The 23,228-nt window shown below is 51.9% G+C and overlaps 1 protein-coding gene across 1 annotated transcript; it reads left to right on the top strand.

The window, feature by feature from the left end:
- Positions 1-1,355: 1,355 nt before the first annotated feature.
- On the top strand, positions 1,356-22,948 carry DGAT2 (diacylglycerol O-acyltransferase 2). The gene is made up of 8 exons (XM_027717835.2): positions 1,356-1,480; positions 7,727-7,846; positions 8,634-8,741; positions 9,564-9,634; positions 16,829-17,033; positions 19,769-19,943; positions 20,546-20,748; positions 21,525-22,948. The coding sequence occupies exons 1-8, from the start codon at positions 1,441-1,443 to the stop codon at positions 21,677-21,679; spliced, it is 1,077 nt and encodes a 358-aa protein (XP_027573636.1). The 5' UTR covers positions 1,356-1,440; the 3' UTR covers positions 21,680-22,948.
- The last annotated feature ends 280 nt before the right edge of the window (positions 22,949-23,228 follow it).

Raw genomic sequence — 23,228 nt, 5'->3', positions numbered from 1 at the left:
TACAATAAGAAGTGATGCCTCAGCCCTCCTTTGCTTGGAGATAACTTTATTTAACTCTGCAGGGGACACAGGCAGGAGAACACTCCCCTTTCACTCAGCAGTACTGCAGAGGGGATTTATTTCTCTTCTGGGCTCCCTTTTGGAGGTCCCAGCCAAGACTTGTTGGGCAAGACCCTTTCTTTAGACAAGCTCTTGCAATTTTACATTTTCATACAGATTTCAACAGGCCATTACAAGTGTTGGATCACAGCCCTGTGGCCAAATGGGGAGGGAACAAGTCCTGGTGCCAGTTTGACTCAAAAAGTCGGGGATGGGAACGCCTCAGGGGACTGAGAAAAAAAATAAACCACTCTTTCACCTCTGAGTGGCAGATTTAAGCTCACCACAGCAGAAAATATGACATGGGTTTTTTTTTGCGAAACACGCTGGTAGACACATCTCTCTGGGCCAAAAAGTAGATGCTGGAAAAAAGCTGCTGACTCGAGTGGGCACGACCCTGCTCCCACCCAAAAAACTAGTCAAAAGTTGAAGCATTTTCGGGGGTGTTTCAGTGGTTGTTGGTACCTGTCCTCCACGGGTGAGGAGCTCCATGTGCTCCTTGCTTTCCATAGGCTTTTCCTTGAGGGATGTTAAAGTGCTTCTTAAATACAGATTATTCCATTTTGTGCAAATTGCAGAGGAGGAAAATGAAATTTGGGAAGGGGTGGCAGCCTGATCCTTTGTCCAGAGCTGTAGCAAAGAGTCCCCCCTTTACCAGCTGGGCTGGAAATGACCCTGTTATAAAGAATCTGGTTCAATCTCATGGGAGCTGGGATGGACCCATCTGATCTCAGAAATCTCTTGGCAAGTGCAGCTACATTAAAGCCTTGGTTCAAACCTAAATAACCCCTTGTTTCTTAGGGATCCCTTGAACAGGCCCTTGAACATGTCGTTAGAAGGAATGAGGCTTGGTCAGTGGTTTGGGCACAGGGTGCCCAGAGAGGCTGTGGCTGCCCCATCCCTGGGAGTGTCCGAGGACAGGTTGGAGCAACCTGGCATAGTGGGAAGTGTCCCTGCCCATGGCAGGGAGTTGGAATAAGATGATCTTTAGTGTCCGCTCCACCCCACACCGTTCTGTGATTCTCTGTGGCGGGGAATGACACGCTCTGCAGAGGGGATGGGGGAGCCGCCCTTACTTGTCCCCCCGCTCCCAAATCCCCATCCCGCAGCATCCCCGGGGCCAAGGGCTTCGCTCCCACCCCCTCTGCCGGGATGAGGGACGCGGGCGGTGCTGCCGGGCCCGCCCCTCCCCGCCCTCCTCCTCCTCCTCCTCCTCCTCCTCCTCCCGGCTATAAAGGGATGCGCCGCCGGGGTTTCCCCGCTCGCGGCTGCCCCGGGGAGCGGAGCCGGGGTCGCTTCTCCATCCCATGGCCGTGCCCGGGTCCTGACCGCCCCTCCGCCATGAAGACCATCATCGCCGCCTACTCCGGGGTGCTGCGAGGTACCGGGCTGGGCAGGAGGAGGAGGAGGATGCTGCGGGGCGGGCGCGGCGTTCCCGCGGTCCAAGGGCTTCGGTGGGAGCGGCGCCGAAACACCTTCGTGATGTCCCCCCCGTTAGGATTTTGGCGGCAGGAGCGGTTGTTCGAGGGGGAAGAGGAAGGGGAAGAGCGATGTGCAATGGCGGGGAGGCGGCTGCGGCTTTTCTGGGGTTGAGGATTACGAGTCTCTGCGCAGGTTCTGTGTTTTAAGCGAGCTCGGAGGCTCTGGGGGCTGAGGCTCCGGGCTGAGCTCCGGGGGCTGCTGGAAAGGGCTCTGCTTGGTCCAAGAGAGTTTGCACCTTGGCAAAACGTGGGTTTGGGTCACTTGCTTATAAACGAGCCTTTCCCCCCCTTTCTGCGGTGGTAGGAAGAGAAGTGTAGTAGCTTTATAACGCTGCATGGCTGGTAAAACTCAACCGCAGCCTTATTTTCATAGAATCACGTAGGCTGGAAGAGGCCTCTTAAATTTATCAAATCCAACCGGTTTGTAATCCTGCGGTCCCACCCCTGCATCAACAGGAGAGGGGAAAGAAGCAACACGTTGCTATTCGTTGTTGCTTTACAATGGGGAGCTGAAGGCTCAGTGTTCAGCGAGTGTTCGTGGCAAGAAGTCCATCCGAGTTGGTTTTTTACAGCTCTTGGTGCCGGCAAGCGACTTGTGAGAGCAGTGAGAAGGGTGTCAGTGGCTGACACCCATCGCGGGCAGAGCTGCCGCGGACACCCAGCGCTTCCCTGCACGCTGGGACATGTTGGGTGAAGGCTTCGGAGGCAACGCAGGGAATCCCGAAGCACAGGCTCCCTTGCCGGCTTGTAAAGGCAGCTCGGAGGATCCTGCAGGAATAAACTCGGCAGGTCTGGGCGTTTTGCCGGGCAGAGCTCTGTGCCGGTCCTGCAGGGGTGCTTGTCTGCGGACAGAAAGTCAGGGTTTGCAAACAGCGGGGGCTTTGCATGAGAATGCGCTCGGACAGCGATTTACCCTGTGATTGGGAAGGGTCCTTGAGTGATCGCTGCGTTGTGAAAGGCTTTCCGCCCTCGAAAAGCACGCTGCTAATTCCTCCTGGGCTGAGGAGACCTGTGAAATGGCTCGCTGATTAAGCAAACCATTAGCAGAGCTGAAAGGACTTGGACCTGGCGAATTAACCCCTGAGCTCTTGCTTTCGCACCGAGTCCCGCGGGCAGAGCTGCTGGTGCTCGTGTCTGCCAGAAGGATCCCAGACGTGGATCTGAAGGATCAGCTGCGAACCGAGCGGAGAGAAAACCCGCGTGTGTTTCCTGTGCGCATATCTGCTCCTTAAAATAACTTCTCCCGCTTACACAACTAGCAGAAGGCAAGCGATGTTTTTGAGTTGAGAGAGGGCACTTGAATTAGCAGCACCTGAACTGCTAAATTGAGGGTTAACAGCGAGCCAAGAGCAGAGAATAAATAATTCAGGAGACCTATAAAATATGTAGGGCTGGCCTGGGACCTCAGCGGCCACCTTGTTGGCAATGGCATGTTAATGATGGATCTGGGACACGTGCATTATTCAAAATGGAGTGTGGTTTAGGGACAGTGATTGGCCTCATCTCTAGATAATCCCGATTAGCGATGGAAAGCTGTCTTAACTCTCCTCAGGTCAGTTTTCCTCTGAGGTGCCTCGTGGGGGTCTTGCAGTGATATTTATGCTTTTTAACTTGTTTCTGGTTCCTGCCCGGGGAGGCGGGAGGTGTTGCCTTGGCGACTGCAGCATCCACCCGCACAGCCCTTGCCGGGGCTGCAGCCTGGCCGCGGGCAGCAAAGCACGGGACCAGCTTCAGAGCCTGGCTCTTCAAAGCAGAGCCCAGGTGGCTCGCAGAGGAGCCCTGGCTCGATGGGCTTTGGGGCTGGTGATGTGGGACCCTGCAGATCAAAGACTGGCAGAGGTGCAGCAGTTTGTTTGTGAGGCCTCGTGTCCTGCTGGCTCATGTTGGATAACTTCCCCACTACAGAGGATGTTTAGAACAAGCCCACCAGCCATTTTTTCTCCCACCTCCCTGAATATTTTTTCCAAGTATCTCACCTGTGTGGAGGGCTGATTTAGGTAGGGTGAGTGTCTGAGTGGCTCATCCTGCCCTTCAGTCCTACTGCTTCCCTGGCATGTGGCTTTGCCCCAGTGCTTGTGACTTTGGCTGAATTAAGTCTGATCCTGTTTAAAAACAAGCAAAAAGCCTCCAAATAAACAAATAACCCCTCAACAAAATAAACCAGTGTTCAGGCATCTGCCTCTCTCTCCATCCCTGTGTGTACTCAGGGGAACTTTTTTGGATACCAACCCGGTATTGCAAAAATCAGAGCGGGTCTTGGACCAGTGCCCAGGTTGGGATGATGCTCTGACACACCTGGGTTGGGCAGGAGGGGTTGCTGTCTCCTCATCCTGCCCCACTTTGGCCACGGGCTGTCCAGGAGCTGTCTCCCTGTGTTTGGCAGAGCAGCAGGGAGGCGTCTCATCCCCCCTCTCCCGAGGGAGGATTCCAGGAGCACGGAAGGGCTGTCCTGTGCTGAAGTGCCTTTGCTGATCTTGCTCCATCCTCAGAAGTTTGGGATGAGGAGGGTGGCTTTGCTTAGCTTTGCCTTGGAGTTAGTCTTAGGCTGCACCTGAGGTTTAACAGACCTCCCTTCTGCTCTGGGGTGGGGCATCCTGGGAGCTCCTGTTTTGGGGGCACAGCATCCCCGGGCTGCTCTGGGGTGTCTCCTGCTGAGCCCTTCCCGCAGAGCCCCCGTGTGCTCTGCTCACACCCACGAGCTGCAGCAGGAGGGTTCGTCTGCTCCTGTCTGGAGCTGTGAATTCTTGCTGACTTCAGTCTAAAGGTATTGGCTGGTCTGGGGCAGCTGGGCTTCATGGTGATGTCCCTTTAACCCCCCCACAGCTGTGAGCGTGCAGATTGAGGGCCAAGTTCAGTGCTGTGAGTAAATGTGGAACTAACCTGAGGTAAATGCCCTACCAGGTTTGTTTGTTTGGTCTGGGGAATCCCAGCTCCTTCCTAACATAAATATTAGGATATAAATGTTGTCGTTGCATGTCCCTGTTAATGGTGCTGTTGATCTCCAGTTGTAGACACTCTTTCTTGCAGATGACATGGGATTATTGAGGAGCTTCCTGGGACAGGAGCAAACTGGTCTAAAGCTGTGCACAGGGCAGGATAACTACACCCTGCTCTGGTTATTTATTATCTTCCTAAGAAATTGTTCCCAGTCTAGTGAATATGCTTGTGCTTGGGGCATCTGAGTAAAACCCAAGACATGGAAGAACTTGTGCTGCTCAAGGGGTTTTACAGGTGTAAAATACCTTGTAGCAGCTTGCTGTGTGGACTCTGCTCTAGCATGGGAGGCTGGGTCCTCCTCAGCATCCTGCTCTTGGTGTGTTTATCTTGTCTAGCTTTGTTATGCCTCCAGTTTCAGCTTCTGTGCTGAATATGTGGCTCAAAATGTCCATTTGCACCTTATGCTTTGACAGATTTAACTTGGTTTTCCTCTAGATAATCTGTGTGATGCAGTTTAATTCCTGGCCAAGAGTTAACATGCTAATTGTCTGGAAAAGGTGGCAGATGAAGCCTGGCTTTTAACAAGTGTTCAGTGTATTTTTAACTTGTCTGTAACACTTGTGCTTCCCCTCAGTTAATTTCTCCAGCTGTGTTTTAATTAAGTGCTGTGAACTGGGTTTTTTCTGGTGCCCAGGTGTGAAGTCCTGTTTGCTTCCAGCCCTGGGGTCCTGGATTCTGCTGAGGTTTTAGTGTGTGAAGGGTGTTTGGTGTGGGCCCTCAAAAGGAAGGGTTTTCTCTGAGTGCCCAGAACACAAGTGTCAGTGTTGGGTCACTCTGCTGGAGCTGAGTGCCAAAAAAACCTCATGTGTCTGACTTGTCCAAGCTCTTCTGCTCCATCACCAGCACCTGGGCTGGTTCTCCAGAGCAGGGAGAGTCTCTCCAAAAATGCCTCCTGGCTCCTGCAGCTGGAGGGGAAAGGAGGCAAGGCATGGGTGGAGGGTTGAATACACGAAGTGTTGGGTCTGCCCTGATGTGCACAAGGCTCAGGACTGGCTGGGAAGGGCAGCTCAGCCCTGCCTTCTGTAACTGCCCATTGATGCACTGGGTTCATCTGGGTGTGCAGGTTTGGTGCAGAGGTACACACTTGCAGGTGACTCTGCCCATCCCCACAGTCCTTTTCATTGCCGTTGGACTAATCATCCTTAACTGGGAATTAAATGTTAATATTATTCAGTCCAATGGACTTTCCTGTGGGGGATCTTGTTCCCTGGGAAGGATGCCTTTGCTTTCAGCAAATAACTGACCCGGGACACCACTTGTCCAAGGGCAGGTGCTCAGAGCTGTCTGCCAGAGCAGCTCCCTGTGTCCAGAGGAGCTGACACAAAAAGCTGGATGTGGCTGGGCAAACAGGCTGACAGGTTGACTTGTGCTACCCAATAGTGTCTATTTGCAGGGCTGGCAATGCCTAGGATGTGTTAAAGCATCCAGAGAATGCTGCAGTCCAGATTCTCATCTGGAGGGGTAAACAGTTGTTCCCTTTGGGAAGAGGAGAGGGATTGAGCTGATCCAAGGCTGCAGTGTTGGGTTTACCAAGCCAAAGATGTTTTGGTGGTGCGAGTGCAGGTGCTGGAAGGATCTAATTACATGGGGCTGGGCTTTTATTGTGGGTCAAAAGTCATCTCTCAGACTTCTGGCTTATTTTGAGGACACAGACATATGGCTGGTGACACCACTACTGCTGCAAGCTTCTTTTAAATTTGTATCTGGTTGTCCTCAGACTTGATACTGCACTATGTTACCTTGGTAAAGAACTGTTCTAGCTCTGCCTCATCCTGGATTAGTGCTGCAGGTCTCAGTTTGTGGTGATATGATCTATCCTTGCCTAAATCTTGGAGTGGTTAATGGCCAAGCCATTACCAGGGTTGTTCATTCTACAGGGACTAAGCAGAGCCAAGGGTCTGAGCTGGGTGGGCTGGCTCTGGATTTAGGCTGCAGCCCCTGCATCTGCCCCCTCTCTGGGGAACCTGTGCCAGTGTTTCACCACCCTCCTCATCTAATCTAAAGCGACCCTTGTTCCTGTGAAACAGATGCTTCACTATTTAAAGGATGTGCCAGTGAAAATTTCTTTGTAGGAACTACCAAAAATCCTCTGCCTGCTTTTATCTAGAGAAGGAGCTGGTTTCAGTCACTACCATTGGACTGAGTGTGAGCACTGGCTGTGGCATCACCACTGACAGGGTCATGTCAGCAAGGACTGAACCCATTCAATGTGACAGCTTCTCTCATGTTCCTTCTAATAACAGGCTGACCCTTAAACAGAAAATGAAGTATGTAAATAAACCTGGTTGGAGCTTGATTTGCATTTCAGCCAGTCACTATAGTGCTTTTAAAATAAAGAAATGAAGTGAAGGGAAACCCACTTGCAAGTGTTTCTTTCTGGAGGCTGTTGAGCACATTGGCAAAAACCAGTGGGTGGTTCCTCATACAGAAAGCAAGTCTTTCACTTCAGTTTTTTGGTTTTCTCCCCTCTTGAATACCTTGAGCTTTTCCAGCCGTGGCTTTCAGCTCCTTCCTTCCCCGTTTACTGCTCTAGGGACACTGTGGGAGTTTTCCTGCCCCCTGGAGCTGTGGATCCTCGGCGTGGTGGGTCGAGGTGTTGCTCAGCCATCTCCTGGGCTGTGCTGGAGCACAGAGCTTTCCTGGAGCAGCCCGTGGGAGTTGTGCAGCAGGGCTGCTGAGGGTGGGTGGCACAGCTCAGCCCCACAGCCTGGTGCCTGCCTGTGGTTGGAGGCAGCTGATCTTCATCTCCAGTGAGCTCGTGGGTTCTGCTCTTATCAAACACCACTTCCAGGAACTGGCAGTCTGAGGTGAGGGTGTGTTAGGGACGTGTGTTAACATCCTCTGTGCTTTTGTGGCCAAGTGAAGAGAGCTGTGCTCAGGTGGGAGCTGATGTTACCCATTAATCCCCTTGGGTGTTCCCAAAAGAGCTGGATGTGTGCAGAGGGCAACCTTTCCCCTGCCAGCATGGGAAGTCTTAGCCTTTAACAAGTCTTGCTCTAAAAGCAGATTGCACATTGATTTAAGACCTCTTATTTTATGAGCTGGACTTGATGATCCTTCCTTGTATGATTCTATCTGAAAGGAAAACATTGTTCCCTTTGCTCAGTGTGCACATGTAACTTTATTTCTTTAATTTTTCCCCCCCTCAGGCACAGGATCGAACATTCTTTCTGCTCTGCAGGATTTGTTCTGGCTGTCGAAATCCAAAGTAGAGAAACAGCTCCAGATCATCTCTGTGCTGCAATGGGTTCTGACTTTCCTTATCATGGGTAAGTAATACCTTTTGGCCTAAGGCAAAGCTATTTTTGCTTTAATTCTGGAAGAATTTTAGTGCAAGAATGTCAACTGTTACATTAATTCCTGGATGTGCACTGCAGCGGGGTGTGTGTGTGTGGATATTGTAAACCACAGCTACATACTGGGATATTTTTGGCAACAAATTACTTTTTACCTGGCTCTAGAAAGTCATAGGAGCTGTGGAAAGACCGACTGATGTCCAGCTCATGTCTGTGTCTACCCTGCAAATCAGACTGGAGCAATTGGAGATCTCTTACCGGGGTCACTCCTGGGAATATCCACAGAGATTTCTTAGAAGCAACTGGTAACTGATGCAAGTGACTGCAACAGGAGAGCCTTCCTTTGGCTTGGTCTCCTTCCAGGAGGCACCAGAGCTGGGCAAGGAGTGTTTGTGTTAGACCAGAACAGGCTGTTTGTCTCTGGGCTATGTGGAACCTCAGGCTGCTCTGCTCCACTGTGCTGTTGACAATTAAACTGGAGAAGGATGCTCAGTGCAGGCATCGAGTCTTGTTCTTGGCTGGTGAAGCAGCTGGAAATAGGACAGAGAGACACCTGGAGACACCCTGAAGGGAAGGCTGAGGTTCTCCAGAGCTCTAGAGGAAGCTGGATCATAAGGAGTTTTTAGCTTAGTCCAGTTTGATTGAGGATTAGTGACATCAGACTGAGACTGCAGCACAGGGGGGCCAAAAGGCAAGGGGTGTAAATGGAGACCCAAACCTGATGCAACCTTGTTTTCTTGTCTTTCCTGGACCCCTGCAGGTATTGCTTGCACTTTAATCCTCATGTACATCCTGTGCACAGATTGCTGGGCCATCGCTGTTCTGTATTTAGCCTGGCTGGTGTTTGACTGGAATACACCAAAGAAAGGTAAATATTGCAGAACAGATCCTTGCTGTTTAAGTGCACGTATTTAGACAAAGAAGCACTTCCTTGTAATGGGTGACTTCCCTTCTTAGTGGGACTGAGTGTTCAGTGGCTGAATCACTGACCAAAAGCATTTAAATGTCAGCCCTTGGCATGAGCAGTTTTACTGATGCTGATTCCGTTCACTAATGTCATGCCACTGCTGGCTTTTAGCAATGTATTTGTAAGGCTCAGGTTCTTTCTGCAGGTCAGAAAGATCTACATAAAGATTCCAGACCTTGCTGTGCTCTCCAGCTCCTGCAAGGATCAGTTTGTGGTGTGGCTGTTAAGATGTGGCTCCTCTACAGAGTCAGTGCTGCTGCAAATTAAGCAGAAGACTTTAATTCAGGAAAAAAAAGCCTTGTAGAAACCAGGTCTGGAAAGCAGCAGTGGCAACAAGCTTTGATGGCAACTCCCTTTAAAGCCAGATTAGCACAGTTCTCCATTGCTTCCAGATGACTGAGATCATCCAGGATCTTGGCCTTTCCCAAAGGACGAGTCTGAGTGTTTCTAGTTTGAATTGCCTGTTGCCCAAGAACAACTGATTACCAAGCCAAGTTCTACCCTGACTTTGCAGTCAGGCCTTAATGAGCTGGAAGGGCCCTGAATTCCAGAGCATGGATGGTTCCTCCTGATCTCAGTGGAAGGTGCAGGTGTCCCACTCGAGGAATGAAAGTGTTGGTTCCTCTGGTGGGACAGCAAACCCTCTGGAGTCCTCTGGGCTTTTTTGATGGGCAACTGTGTGGAAAGAGCTTTAAAAACATGTTGGTTTTTTTTCCTCTTCAGGGGGAAGAAGATCCCAGTGGGTGAGAAGCTGGGCTATATGGAGGTACTTCAGGGATTATTTTCCAATAAGAGTAAGTAGCAGTTCAACTCTGCACATTGGGACTTCACTGTTTTAGTGCCCTGCTGCACCTGCACTAGTCCATGTGTGGCACTGAGCTGCCAGCAGGACGTGGCTCAGTGACTGTCACACTGCTGCCTGTGGCAGCTGGGCTTGGACAGTCTGCAGTGCATCACCAGGGGTGGCAGAAGCTGCTGCTCCTGATGCTCATGCCAGACTCCCTGAGGCAACCTGGCCTGGAGCAGAGAGAGCAGGCTCCCTGTTCACCTCTCCAGCTTCTGTAGACACTGGCTCAGGTTGCCCAGAGAAGCTGTGGCTGCCCCTGGATCCCTGGAAGTGTCCAAGGCCAGGTTGGATGGGGCTTGGAGCAAACTGGGCTAGTGGAAGGTGTCCCTGCCTGTGGCAGGAAGTGGGAATGAGATCTTTCATGTCCCTTCCAACCCAAACCATTCTGGGATTCACTTCTGTGCTGCAGCAGAGTCCTGTGTTGTATCTGACCCTAACTGTGTTCCCCTCATAATCTAGCTCAGTTTTGGTCTCTTTTCCAGTTACACTGCTTCCCTGGGATGTATTTATACATTTTATATATATATAAAAGCTGGGAGCCCTGTGCCCCAAAAGCCTGAGCCCTTCCCAGGGAGCAGTGAGATCAGCTCCCGAGTCTCTTTGCTTTGGGGAAGGGGGTTTCCAGCAGTGGGAAGAGCTGCAGTTCTCCAGCCTGTACCTTGCTCCCCACATGCCTGTGTTTTTCCTGCTGGTTCAGGTATGTTCAGACAGAGGACAGGGCTGCTCTGGGACTGCAGGATTGGCTGAAGGGCTTGGAAGGGAGCAGATTGGGCTGGGAGGGAACTCGATCCCTTTGGAAGGGCGCGCAGCTGAAAGGACTATTATGTAAGACTGCTGGCAAGGTTTATTCAGCCTGAGTGTGAGGGAGGGACCTTGCCATGGCTTCTGAGCCACCTAGCCCCAAGATAGTCTAGCCTCAGAAAGGAACAGGGAATCCAATTCCAGCAGGATGCCAAAGCAGCTTACACTGGATTTCTCCTTTGCAAAGTCACTTGAACTCTCAGGGTGCCTGAACGTGCCGCTGGTGAACAAACCTCTTGTTGTACTCTTAGAAACATGGAATCATTTGGGTTGGAAAAGACCTCTAAGAGCAAGTCCAACCATTAACCCAGGGCTGCCAAGTCCACCATGAAAACTCGCTGTTGTTAACAGGTAATTCTTGGCAAGCGTACGTGGAAAATTCACTTTGCCTGCACAGCCTGGGTCTCCTGGCTGAGGGAGAGCTGAGTGTGCTCTGCTGCTGGAGATGGTCTCAGATGTGTCTCCTAGCACCAAGGCCTCAGTGCTGCAGAAATCCCTGCTGAGGAATAAAACAGGCTTGGTTTTCCTTGGGACCTGATTCCACAGGGTCACCGGTAGGGCTGGTCTGTTGTTTCCCGTTCCTTTGGCGGTGTGTTTATCCCTGTCTTCATGGAAACGTGCTCTGCACAAGCCCTGCAGGTCAGAGCCACTGGGGATGTTACAGGTTTGTCAAACAGTTGTGCTGGTTAAGTAGGTTTGGAGACGAGATGGGGCAGATAAACTGAACTTCCCAGCTGGTTTTTAGGTAAATAACTGCTCACAGTCCATCTATGAGCACCTCTTGTGGCTGTCATTCCTTTGTCACTGAGGGGTGGAGTGGAGCAAGGTTTATGCAGAGGGCTGGCAGCTGGGGGTGGCTCCTGCCCCTGCTCTGGGGGCACTGCTGGTGGCTGCAGGGCTGTCCAAAGCTGCTGCAGGAATCATAGGGAAGAGTTTTGGTTGGAAAGTGCCTTAAAGAGCATCTTGTTTCAACCCCCTGCCATGGGCAGGGACACCTTCCACTAGCCCAGGCTGCTCCAAGCCCTGTCCAGCCTGGCCTTGGACACTTCCAGGGATGGGGCAGCTTCTCTGGGCAACCTGTGCCAGGGCCTCCCCACCCTCCCAGGGAAGAATCTCTTCCTCCTTGGCTTGCTGTGTCAGAGCAGCTGTGTGGGAATCAGGCTCTGCTCTGCTGTTTGTGCTGACTAGGTTGCTCTCACCTGAGTCTGAGACACCGGCAGGACTCTTGTACCTGTACCTGGAGATACCAGGCTGTGTTTTGTAACACCAGGTGGGTTGGGAAAGCAGCCTGGATCTGGCTCAGTTACTCAGCACGAGCAGTTCTCTGGGGCTCCAGGCAGCTGCTCTGACAGCAGTAAGCTATTTTGGGGCACTGGAGGCTTAGGTCTGTCTGCTGCTTAGTGGCTGGGCTTGCAAATACTGCTCTAAGCCGAGCGGTGCAGGAGGAGCTAAGGAAGGTTCCAGGGAGCTATCCTGGAGCTGGGGGTGAGGGCCAAGCTCTGCAGGTGTGAGTGGTGCTGGGCTGGAGCAGCCAGGTCCCAGCAGCCTCCCCAGCACATCCTGCTGGTGTGAGGATGCCACGCTGGGGGTGCCCCCATCTAAAGGTCTTTTTTGGGTGAAAGAAGCCACCTGGGCGTGTGAGCACAGCTGCTGCTTATCAACAGCACTTCAGATGGCAGGGATGCTGCAGACCTTTGGCTCCCCTTTGTCTGGCTGTGAGCGCTTCAGGTGTGTACAGGGAGACCTGCTCACTGAGGTGGGAGAGCAGGCAGCTGGCCAGAGCAGGAATTGCTGCAGAAAGTGTCCTTTTTTCCCCCTCAGTGTTTGTCTGTACTCTGTGGCTTGCCTGGCTTCCTGGCAAAGCTCCTCCTCAGTTGTTGTACACGAGTTACAGGGTGGAGATGGAAGGGTTTGGTTGCTGTGTCCTAACCTTGGCTCGTGGAAGGTGTCCCTGCCCATGGAAGGGGGTTGGAACAAGGTGAGATGTGCGGTACCTTCAAAGCCAGTGCAGTCTGGGATGCTATGTGTGATGTGTTTCTTAGAATGGGAGACTGGAAATGGCGTTTAGGTGCTGGCCTGCACTGATGGGAAGGTGAGATAATTAATTCAAGGGAACTGCTGGGTTGTGTGATTCAAAAGTTGCACATGTTGGGCTGTTTCGAAAGATCATGCTCAATAGAGTGCTGCTTGGATGATGTGCAGGCTGGGGCTCTGGTGCTGTCTGCTCTATGCAGGCTTTCACGTGTGGGGTCACTGTGATGTGCTAAATGCTCCCACCCAGAGCCCGGGTGTAACACTGGCTCTGTTGGCGTCCTGGTCTCGGCAGCAGCAGGGGACCGTGCGGCAGACACCGGTCGGACGCCGGAAGGGGTGCCACTTGTGGGGACGGTGCAGATCAAGAAAAGGTGTGCAAAGGGGAGGTGGGAGTGATGGGGAGGGGAGGGGTATGGAGGGGGAGTAGGGGGATGGAGGTGGGAGGTGAGGGGTGATGGGAGGGGTCGATGAGGTGAGGGAGGTTGTATGTGGAGGGGGATGGAGGGGGAGGGAGGGTGTGATGCGAGGGTCGATGTAGGGTAGGGAGGTTGATTGTAGGGAGGGATGTGTATGGAATTTGTGATGGAGTTTGATGGAGTGTGAGGGAGGGAAGCAGGATTTTAGGCTCCATTCTTTCATGTCATAAATCTTTATTGAATAATGCTTGCAGTTCCTCATTCTCTTCTTTTACTAACTTCTTTCTTTTCCTATTTCTTTCTTTCCTCCTTCTTGCTTTCATCCTTATTCTTTCCTCCTTCTTTCTTTCCTCATTCTTTCTTTTATCCTTCTTTATTGCCTCCTTCTTTCTTTTCTCCTTCTTTCTTTTCTCCTTCTTTCGTTCATCCTTCCTTCTTGGCGAATTTGGGGTTATCTGGCACTCAGATATTAACATTAGTTTTTTCTACACTATTGCACTGGTTTATTGCTTCTTAAAGTCAGGCTTAGGTCTGTGTGAAGAAATCTGTTCTTAGAGGGATGGCCCTTTGCTCCCAGAGGAGCAGGTTTGGGCTCAGGCAGCAGCTGGGAATGGTGTGGGTGCAGTGGGGGGAAGGTCCAGCTTCATTCCCAGCACGGATTGTCCAGCTGGGATGCAGCAGGGACATGCTGACTGTGCCTCATCTGGGAGCACTGAGGCTCCAAGGAGCTGCAGAGACCTTGGAGGCTCAGAACAGTTGTAGTGTTGTCAAATGGCAGCTACAGAAATGCCTTGGGGTATCCTGAGAGGGCAGCTCAGTGTTTGCTTGGTGAGGGGAAACGTGCAGGAAAACCAGCAGGGAGGGATCAGCCTCCTAAGGAAGGCTTCATTCATGGAATCATGGAATGGTTTGGGTTGGAAGGGACCTTTGAAGGTCCAACCTCCCTGCCAAGGGCAGGGACACCTTCACTTCTGCTTGAGGCCAGAAACAAATGATTACAGCATTTCAAAAATTCCTGCTTCTAGATGAAATTTAGGGAGAGATGAAGGGTTACAGCATTTCAAAAATTCCTGCTTCTAGATGGAATTTAGGGAGAGATGAAGGGTTACAGCACTTCAAAAATTCCTGCTTCTAGATGGAATTTAGGGAGAGATAAAGGGTTACAGCATTTCAAAAATTCCTGCTTCATGAAATTTAGGGAGAGGTGAAGGCTCTGCCTTCGGTGCTGGCAGGTCAGACCCTCCCTGGGCTGAGTTTGTGCATCAGCAGATCCAAGCCCTGTGGAAGGGCACAGACCTGTCTGATGTCTGGCGGTGGCCAGGCTGACTCTCAGCCCTGCAAATCCCTGTTGGGAGAGTCTGATTCCCCCTGAGTGTCCAGTGCTGCTCAGATATTCCCCTCGTGCCTTGCTGTGGGTGAGCTGGATCCCTGCACACCCTTAGGGGTGTGCAGGGATCCAGCTCACCCACAGCAAGGTAATAAAGGTGCTGTGGGTGACTGTGGTGGGTGCTGCCAACCCCACAGCTCCATCCCAGGAGCTCCTGGAAAGCAAACCCACTGAGGAGGCAGCAGCTTGGCAGGGGCTCACACGAGGCATCCAGGCAGTGGCTCCACTGGGACCTGGGTGTCCTTGCACGTGGTGGAGGGGCTGGAGCAGGAGGACAGTGTGTGTTCTGGGTGAGCTGTGGGGCCCTGCCAAGCCCGGCACGCAGAGGCCTCGTGCTCCCGTGACAAGGACAAAGCCCCTGTTCCAGCTGCCTTCCTTTTAAAGGAGCTGTTGCTTGGGGCAGGAGAAAGGTGAGGCCTGGGAGGCACCGCCCTGCTCTGACAGGAGCTCTGGGGAGGGAGGAGTGTGTGACCCTGGCCCAGCCAAGCCATGTGAATTGTTTGGGTTGGAAAAGCCCTCTCAGATCATCCAGTCCAACCATTCCCCAGCCCTGCCAAGCCCAACACTGACCCATGTCCCCAAGTGCCACATCCCCACAGCCTTTAAATCCCTCCAGGGCTGGGCACTCCCCCTCTTCCTGGGCAGCCTGTTGGAGAAGTGTCTGCTAGGAATGAGCAAGAGCTGGCAGATGGAAGCAGCAAGAGCTGATTTTTTCCTCCACTCTTTCCTGGTGTGTTTTTTTTTTTTGGTCTGCAGCCTGTGATCCCTGTCTGTTCTAATGGATCAAGGGACAGCCCTCCCACCCTGGGGAGTGACAGCACAGTCACCTGCCAATTGGGAAGGGAGGGAAAGGGGGTGAAAGGATGACTTGGTGTGGGATAGGCAGTGGGGCTCTACAGAGCCTCTGTGCCCTCTTCCTGGAGTTCTGTGTGACCTCAAATTCAGAGGAAGGTGTGGAGAGGGGCAGTCACCTTGCTGACCCTGCTGCTGTGTCATGCCTGTGTCCCAGCAGCTGTCCTGAATAGCACAGGGGCTGTGGCCTCGTGTAGGGACAGCTCTGGGGACAGGGGGAGGAGGGGATCAGGTTTCTGGGCACACTGGTTCAGTGTGTTGCAATGGCACTTCAGCTCCCTGCAGTGGGATTCGACAGGAGGGACTCACTCGGTGCCAGAACTGCTCCTGGCCAGGGCAGTGGGGTGGGAAATGCTGCTCTGACGTCTTGGAAAGCCGTGTTTTTTCCGATGGGAGCTGATGCAGGGTGGCCTTTGCAGCAGAGTGGCCTTTGCATGGACAGTTTGAGGGATGGGGGGCAGTTGTTGTCACCTCACGCTGAAGGTGCCACTTGCAGGTCCTGCCCCTGGGGGCTGCAGTTGGCAAAAACTGGTGCTGCTGAGGTTTAGATTTAAATTGGATACTGGGAAGACACAGTTGACTGTGAGGGTGGGGAGGCCCTGGCACAGGGTGCCCAGAGAAGCTGTGGCTGCCCCATCCCTGGAAGTGTCCAAGGCCAGGTTGGAGCAACCTGGGCTAGTGGGAGGTGTCCCTGCCCATGGCAGGGGGTGGGACTGGCTGGGTTTTAAGGTCCCTTCTAAACCCAAACTATTCTAACATACGGGAAAAAATGAAATTTGGTCCCTAGTTTCGCAGGACAACGCCAGAACCCTGCTGTGCCTCCTCAGACCCCCTGTGTACCAACAGGGGAAGCTGCTCTGGCACGTGGGATGCTGCTGATCCCCATAGCATCAAAAAACCCCTCTGGCAGTAGCAGTGCCAGGGCCTGGGTTGCGTTGTGCTGCCCAAGACAGCTTTGGAGTGTCCATGCTGTGCAAACAGAGCAGCACATGGTTATAGGAATATTGCACAACCCCAGAGCAGTGTGATCCCAGCTCCTGGAGCACGTCCTGCAGGAACCACAGCATGACTGTGCATGGCTTGAGGTCCTTTGGCATCTAGGCCAGGGCTAAACCTCTTGAAAGTAGGGATAGTTTCCAGTGGTAAACCACCCTTCTGCACGCTTTTCCACTTGGAAAGTGGCCAGCAGGCCCATTAAGTGGTTGGGTCTATTTTTCAGGCATTAAGCAAACCTGCTTCTGTTCTGGGACAGTGATTTTTGTGTTCCTTCCCCCTCACACTGGGATGTGAGCCACTAATGTGCTGGGAGAGGGAAGGAGGCGTAGCTGTGGCCACAGGACTGGGGAACTTGGTTGGTTTGGGGAAGAGGTGTGCAAGGATTCCTCAGGGAGGAGCAAAGGGCACAGGCTGCAGCAACTCAAGTCCAGTTCCTGCTTCTGTCCAAGACCAGGCTGATTATCCTGCTCCCTCTGCTTCTGAACCTGAAGTCTAAATGGCCTCTGAAATCTGGGATAGCCCATACCCCAGCTCTTGGACTGCTGCCCTGGTGGGGGCAGAGACAAAACCTGGGGGCTAAGACGTTTTTCTTCTCCCATTTTTATTTATTACCTGAAAACATCTGCCTTCACACGAGCTCTCTTTTCTCTCCTAGCTGGTTAAAACCCACAACCTGCTGACCACCAGGAATTACATTTTTGGGTACCACCCACACGGCATCATGGGCTTGGGGGCCTTCTGCAACTTCAGCACAGAGGCCACGGGTGTGAGCCAGAAATTCCCTGGGATCCGGCCCTACCTCGCCACCCTGGCTGGGAACTTCAGGATGCCCATTTTGAGGGACTACCTCATGTCTGGGGGTAAGTGCAAGCACACTGTGGTCCTTCTGTTCATGCCCTGGGCTGCATTCCCCTCTTCCAAGTGACCACATCCCCTTGGGAGCACCACCCCAAGTGTTGCTTTCACAGAGCTGTCAGGAGGAAGCTGGGAATAAATGTGAGTGCCTGCCAGGAGTGAAGAGGCTGGGCATTCCATGGTTCCAGCTGTTCAGAACAGCCCCTTCCCTGAATATATTCCTAGAGAAGGATCACAGGGCTTGGGCAGTGATACAGCTTTGCTGAATGACATTAATGGGTCTGTTCTAATGGATTCCAGGATTTTAATGCTGGAGGGCTTGTAGGTTATGACCAGCTTTTAAAACCTTAAAAAATAGTGTTCTTGCATGGCCTGAGCTCCATTTTGGATGCCCGTAGGTTAGGTAGAGGTGTGGGAGTGACACTTAAAGACCATGAATTGAGCAGTCCAGTACCCTGTTTTCTGTTCCTGGAACTGATTCACCAATAAATGCCTCTACAACAGATCTCTTAATAAAGTAGCAGGGCTGGGGAGAGGATAGGAGGAGCTGTGCCTGCCTCTGACTTGTCAGGATTGACTGCTTCCAAGATTACTGCCTTCTGTTGGTGAGGGAGAGGAAAAACTGCCTGGATCTGATGCACAAAAGGTGTTTGTCCTTGCCTAGAAAGGGCAGTATCCCCAGCTGGTTTTTATCTTCCTGCATGTTGCTGTGGTGAAGTCCACAATCTGGGAATTCCACAGGACAGCAGTGCAGGAGGAATTGGGATCTGCTTTCCAGCCCATCGTGCCTGTAGACTTTGTGATGTGTTGCTAAAGTTTCCATGCAGCATCAGCTTTCCTGTATTTTAAAAAACCATGTTCAGTCTTCTCAGTGTGACTCCTGTGGCCAGCCAGAGCTGCTTCCCTGTTTTTGGAAGGAAGGTGGGAGTAGACATGAGCCATGTCACTGCAGGCTTGGCTGTCCCTGGGCACTGTGGTCAAACCAGTGGGAAATTCCACTTCCCATGAACTTGGGATTCAAGCAAGGCTATAGGTGTGACAAGGTGAACTTTCTGAAAGCCATCATTTGTCTTCACTTTCCTATCTCAGAACTTGAGTGAGGCTGCAAAGGCTTTAACATCCCTTGGAAAGCACTGGTAATTCCCTCAGCCCTTTGTTTTGTGGATGAGCCACTTCAGGTGAAATCCTAAGGAACCCAGTACACAGTTAGTTGGTTTACAACTGCTAGCAATGATTACAATATCCTACAGCCTCCTGGAGGTCGGGGTGCAGCAGGGATCCTGTAAGGCATGAGGAGGTGGCCAGAAAATCCTCTGTACTGTGTGAATGTGCTAAAGGGCAGAACTCAGCGACTGCCCTTGTCCCTGTGTCTCACTGCATTTTCTGGAGGCGGGATTTGGTGCTGGGAGCAGCAGGAATCTCCTCCTGCTACCAGTGGGAGAGGGCTGGACACAAACCTGTGCTGCCCCACTTAGCCAGGGCTGTGTGTTCAGTATGGAGGGTGGCAGCAGGAGGAAGGGTGGAACAGTGAGCACAGCCCGAGCCTTTCAGAGGAAAAGTGTTCAGAGTGCTGAAAAAAATGAGCTTTTCATCTTCAAATCCAGCTGATCTGTCTGAACTGTGTCTGCTCCCCTCTCGTCTGGAGCTGGGATAGGTGATGACCTCGATGCCCAGACAGACATGAAGGCTTGCAGACTTGCCCTGTCTAATTCCCCCGGGCCTGTTCATCATCTAGTTCTTGGTTCAAGTAATAAATACCATGAGATGTGCAAAATCAGCTTCTAAAATTAGTGTAATGCTGTCCTTTCCAGGGCAGTGACCTGAAGCTCTTGGGTCAGATGTGTTGTGTGAGGGGAATGTAAATGATGGCATCTCACTCCTCCTTGGTTTATCCAGGCTAAAAATGTGAGGCAGGGGCAAGCTCTGGCAACAACTGTAGCATAAAAGTGAATTTAAAGAGCAGAGAATCAAATTTCTTGTCATTCTTACAGATTAAAGGTACCTTCTTTCACTGGGTTGTTATTTCCCTGGAGTGGGGAATGGTGTTTTGGGCAGGAATTGCTTTGTAAAGCTGAAGGGGAGTCCTGTCCCTTCCAGTGCAGGATAGAGGGAAAGACCTTCCCAGACACTTCTGAGTATGGACTTATCTGAGCACCCAGTCCCATACATCCTTTCCTTCCCAAGGCAGCAAAGGGTTGTGTTCTTGCCATGCAAGAACTTCATGTTGTTTCAGGAAAATACTTTCTAAATGAATCCATAGATCTGTCTCAAAGGCTTGTCCATGTTATTCTCTTTGTGGCATGAGTTGTCCTTTGGGACAATGCTCTAGTGATACAAAGTTGTGCTGAGGAACTGCTCACATTCAGGCTCTCATCCATCAAAATAACACGGCTGGTTTCTTCCACCCTGAAGGTAAACGAGATCCTGCTGTAAAGTGTACAGGGAGGGATGCCTGACACAAATACCTTTGGCATCACTAAGTGCAGAAGAAAATCCTTGCCGAAGTCTCTTGATAAAAGAAAGCTTTTGAGAGCTGATGTTGGTGGAGTTTATGACCAAGTCTAGTGCTGCCAGGTCTATGAACTGCTTCTTTAGCTGGGGAACGGGAGCCTGATAACACACACCACCCTCTGTGACCGCAGGGCGAAACCTGGAATCAAGGCACAAACTGCAAGTGTGGCTAGTGGTTCCGGGGTCCCCTCAGTCTCACAGCCTGCCCCTTGTCTGTCCCCTGCCCCAGGTATCTGCCCTGTGAACCGGGACAGCATCGACTACATCCTGTCCAAGAACGGCAGCGGCAACGCCATCATCATCGTGGTGGGGGGGGCGGCCGAGTCCCTCAACTGCACCCCGGGCAAGAACTCGGTGACCCTCAGGCATAGGAAGGGCTTTGTGAGGCTGGCACTGAGGCACGGGTAAGGGCAAGGGGCAGCCGTGGGGCTGGGGCAGCGCTGCTGCCCTTGGGGGGGGCTTTTGTCTGAGCAGCCTGGCCTGGGTGGAGATGGCCCTGCTGGGTGCAGGGGGTTGCACTAGACAGCCTTTAAAGGTCCCCCCCAACCCAAACCATTCTATTGTGTCCCCTGAAGCAGCAGATACCTTGGAGGGATCCTGTTCTCTCCAGTCTCGCTGTGTTCTGTGGGTGTTTGCCCAGGAGTGTCCTCTGGCTTCTGGGACAGCAGGAGGGGTCAGGAACCTGCACAGGGCATCACCCTGTGACCCCATGGGTCTGAAATGAGCTGCCCATCAAAAATGGGAGTTGGGGATGTATGGAAGCATGTCCAGTGCCTGACTGCACAGTGTCCAGGGGCCCAGGGCCAGGACAATTCTCTTGCAAGCCTTGAAAGTGGATCTACTCCATTATGTGCAGCCTGGCTGACTTATGTGTCACTGCCTTGTGCTGCAGGAAAAGCTCTGGACAATGATCTCAGCAACTGTGCAGCCTGGCAGAGCCCCCAGGGTGGGTGTGGGGTGTAGGACAGAGCAGGGGTGGGGTCCTGACATCTGTCTGTCCTTCCAGAGCGGACCTGGTTCCCGTGTACTCCTTCGGGGAGAACGAGGTGTACCAGCAGGTCATCTTTGAGGAGGGCTCCTGGGGCAGATGGGTCCAGAAGAAGTTCCAGAAGCACATTGGCTTTGCTCCCTGCATCTTCCACGGCCGTGGCCTCTTCTCCTCCAACAGCTGGGGGTTGTTACCTTACTCCAAGCCCATCACCACTGTGGGTAAGGTTTTGGTAGATGCTGTGTGCCTCTCTAGGCAGCAGCACACTTCAGTCTGTGCCATACCCCTGCTGTAGTTTGGTTGTGGAGCCTTGACTATAAAATTGCTTTTCCTTCTGTATAAACCTCCCAGCACAGCTGACAATGAGCTAGGGGAGCTTCCAGAGGTTACAAGCCTTCTGGCATGTTCTGCTTCCAGACAGTTTTGCAAGTGAGCCCTTTTGAGGGGGGGAAAATGTGCTGTAGCTGCTCCCTTCTCTGCCCTTGGATGGGCAAAGTCAGGAGCTCCCCTGGGACTGGCAGTGGGGAGCTGTCTGATGGCTGAATCTTAAAGACAAGCCGAAAATTTGCATTTGAGTCTTCCAACCCAAGGCATTAAGGCTTTGAGGGAGGGAGGGAGAAAGGTCAGCTTTGTTTTTGTGGGGTCTGTAGGGGAATACACAAGAACTGACTGTTGGTTCCTTTTAATTGAGGAGGGATTTTTCACTCTGCTGTAAACATAAGTGGGACTTTCCACCCACCCTGTGCAGTGGGGGCTCTGCTCTGTGGAGTTTGTGTAGCTCAGGTGGGTCTGGTATTGCTGCAGATGTGATGAGGGCCCCGGGGGTGTGGGACAGTTGTGCTTCACAGACTGGTAAAACTGGGAGAACTGGGCAAACCTCTACTATGCTGGCAGGGGTGGATGTGCTGAACTACCACAGCTGTGGCCACAGATGACAAACCTCCAGGCTGTACAGGGGCACTTAACCTAGTGTGTGGATTTTCTCTCTTTTTCTCAGTTGGAGAGCCCATCACCATCCCCAAAATCGATAATCCATCCCAGAAGGAAGTGGACTTCTACCACAGCATATATGTGGACTCCCTGATCAAACTCTTTGACAAATATAAGAGCAAATTTGGCCTGCCAGAGACTGAGGTCTTGGAAGTCAACTGAAGGCAGTGGCTCAGCAGCACCTCCTCCTCTCACAACCAACACATCTTCTCCAGGAGTCCAAGCTGTCATGGTGTACTTGAAAGCATGTGTGGGTGTATGTGTCCTCCAAAGAAAGTGTTTAAAGTATTGCTAGACCGCTTTTAAAAATAATAAAGAAAGGCTTTACTTTAGATAAATCCCATTACAAACATCTTTTTATCCAAAAAAAAAAAAGGGGGAAAAAAAAACAAAGCATAACTCCCTGTTGCTGTGAGGATTTGGATGGGGGAAATGGTTGCCTTTGGAATCTGCTCTGTAATGCTGTTGGATCACCAGCAATGGGTTAGAAACATTCCTACAGCTGCTGTACCCACTGGCACAAGCTATTCTGGGGGGAGTAGGATCCATCTGGTTTTCCAGCTAAAAAGCAGCAGGTTGGTTTGACCAGCAGAGCAGTGTCACAGGAGTGTTGCACAAGGGCTGTGGTGGGATGTGCTGATGGAGCACAGGGGGTATCTGCTTTGGCAAAGCCCTCTTTGGGAGCACAGTGGGGGGCTGCCAGCCTCCCTGGTGTGGCACCTCTGGCACGTGGTGCAGGGAACCAAAAAGGGCAGAGTGTGGGCCTCAGTGCACGGTGTGGTGGGTGCTTTGGTGGCTGTGACCCCAGCACTGTGTTTGGGATGCCAGTTCAGAAGCAGGTCTGTCCCAGGCTCTGCTTTCACAGAGGCAGGTAGCTGGAGATCTGGGATCCCTTCTTAGCCAGGGATAAGCTCTAGGAGCAGTGGGGTGGTGCAATCATGTGGCCCTGGTGTTGCAGGCTCTGTAAGGGTTAAATGCAGTGGGACTGTTTTGTGCAGGATCCCAAAAGTGTTTGGGGAAATCCAGGAGCAACTTCTGCCCAAAGATGGCTTTTAACTATTCCGTCCAGTGAATGTAAAGGAGTAGCTTTTTCACACATAGGATCCAAAGTGAGCTACTTTTAAAAGTGTTTATAAACTGTTTACGTGGATGTTAACACTGCTTGTAGTGAGATTTCTTCAGAGTACAACGTGTTTATGTCTAAACCTGAAACATTGCACTACTTGCATGTCTGACCTGCCTTTTCAGCCGTCCAGTGGAGTGTATCTTGAGCTCCAAAATGTGCCTTTCTTCCGTGCAAGAGGATGGTACTTCACATTCCTGGAATCTTGCCTCTAAAGACGAATGTTCATCTGTCATATTTGATAGATTATTGTATCACAGAGTATCGATTTTTGTACAAATTTCTAGAAATAAACTTGGGCAAAACTAGCGGGCTGCCTTGGTGCCTTGGGTGTCGCAGTGCTGTGTGGCTGGGTCTGTGTCCCAGCACTGCTTTGGGTGGCTGCAGCTGGGCCTTGGCTTTGAGGGGGAGAGGAAGGCTTGGGCTGACCAAAAGCAGACCTGGAAGTGTCCAGAAAATGAGTAGATGTGGTGCTTGGGGCCTGTGGTTCAGTGGTGGACCTGGCAGAGTGAGGTTAATGGTTGGACTTGGTCTTGGAGGTCTTTTCCAGCCCTAATGATTTTATGTTTTTATTCTACTATCTGCACT

This window comes from Pipra filicauda, unplaced genomic scaffold (assembly GCF_003945595.2).
Source record: "Pipra filicauda isolate LSUMZ 115617 unplaced genomic scaffold, ASM394559v2 scaffold352_size854550_pilon, whole genome shotgun sequence".
Taxonomy (NCBI): domain Eukaryota; kingdom Metazoa; phylum Chordata; class Aves; order Passeriformes; family Pipridae; genus Pipra; species Pipra filicauda.
Note: the sequence above shows the minus strand (reverse complement) of the source record. Positions and strands in the feature narration are given on the sequence as shown.

Bases quoted from the DNA above. Each gene is read 5' to 3' on its own strand.
- DGAT2 (XM_027717835.2), top strand. From the start codon at position 1,441: ATGAAGACCATCATCGCCGCCTACTCCGGGGTGCTGCGAG. The intron at 8,742-9,563 runs GTAAATATTGCA...TTTCCTCTTCAG, and splicing joins CTGGAATACACCAAAGAAAG to GGGGAAGAAGATCCCAGTGG. The intron at 20,749-21,524 runs GTAAGGTTTTGG...TCTTTTTCTCAG, and splicing joins CAAGCCCATCACCACTGTGG to TTGGAGAGCCCATCACCATC.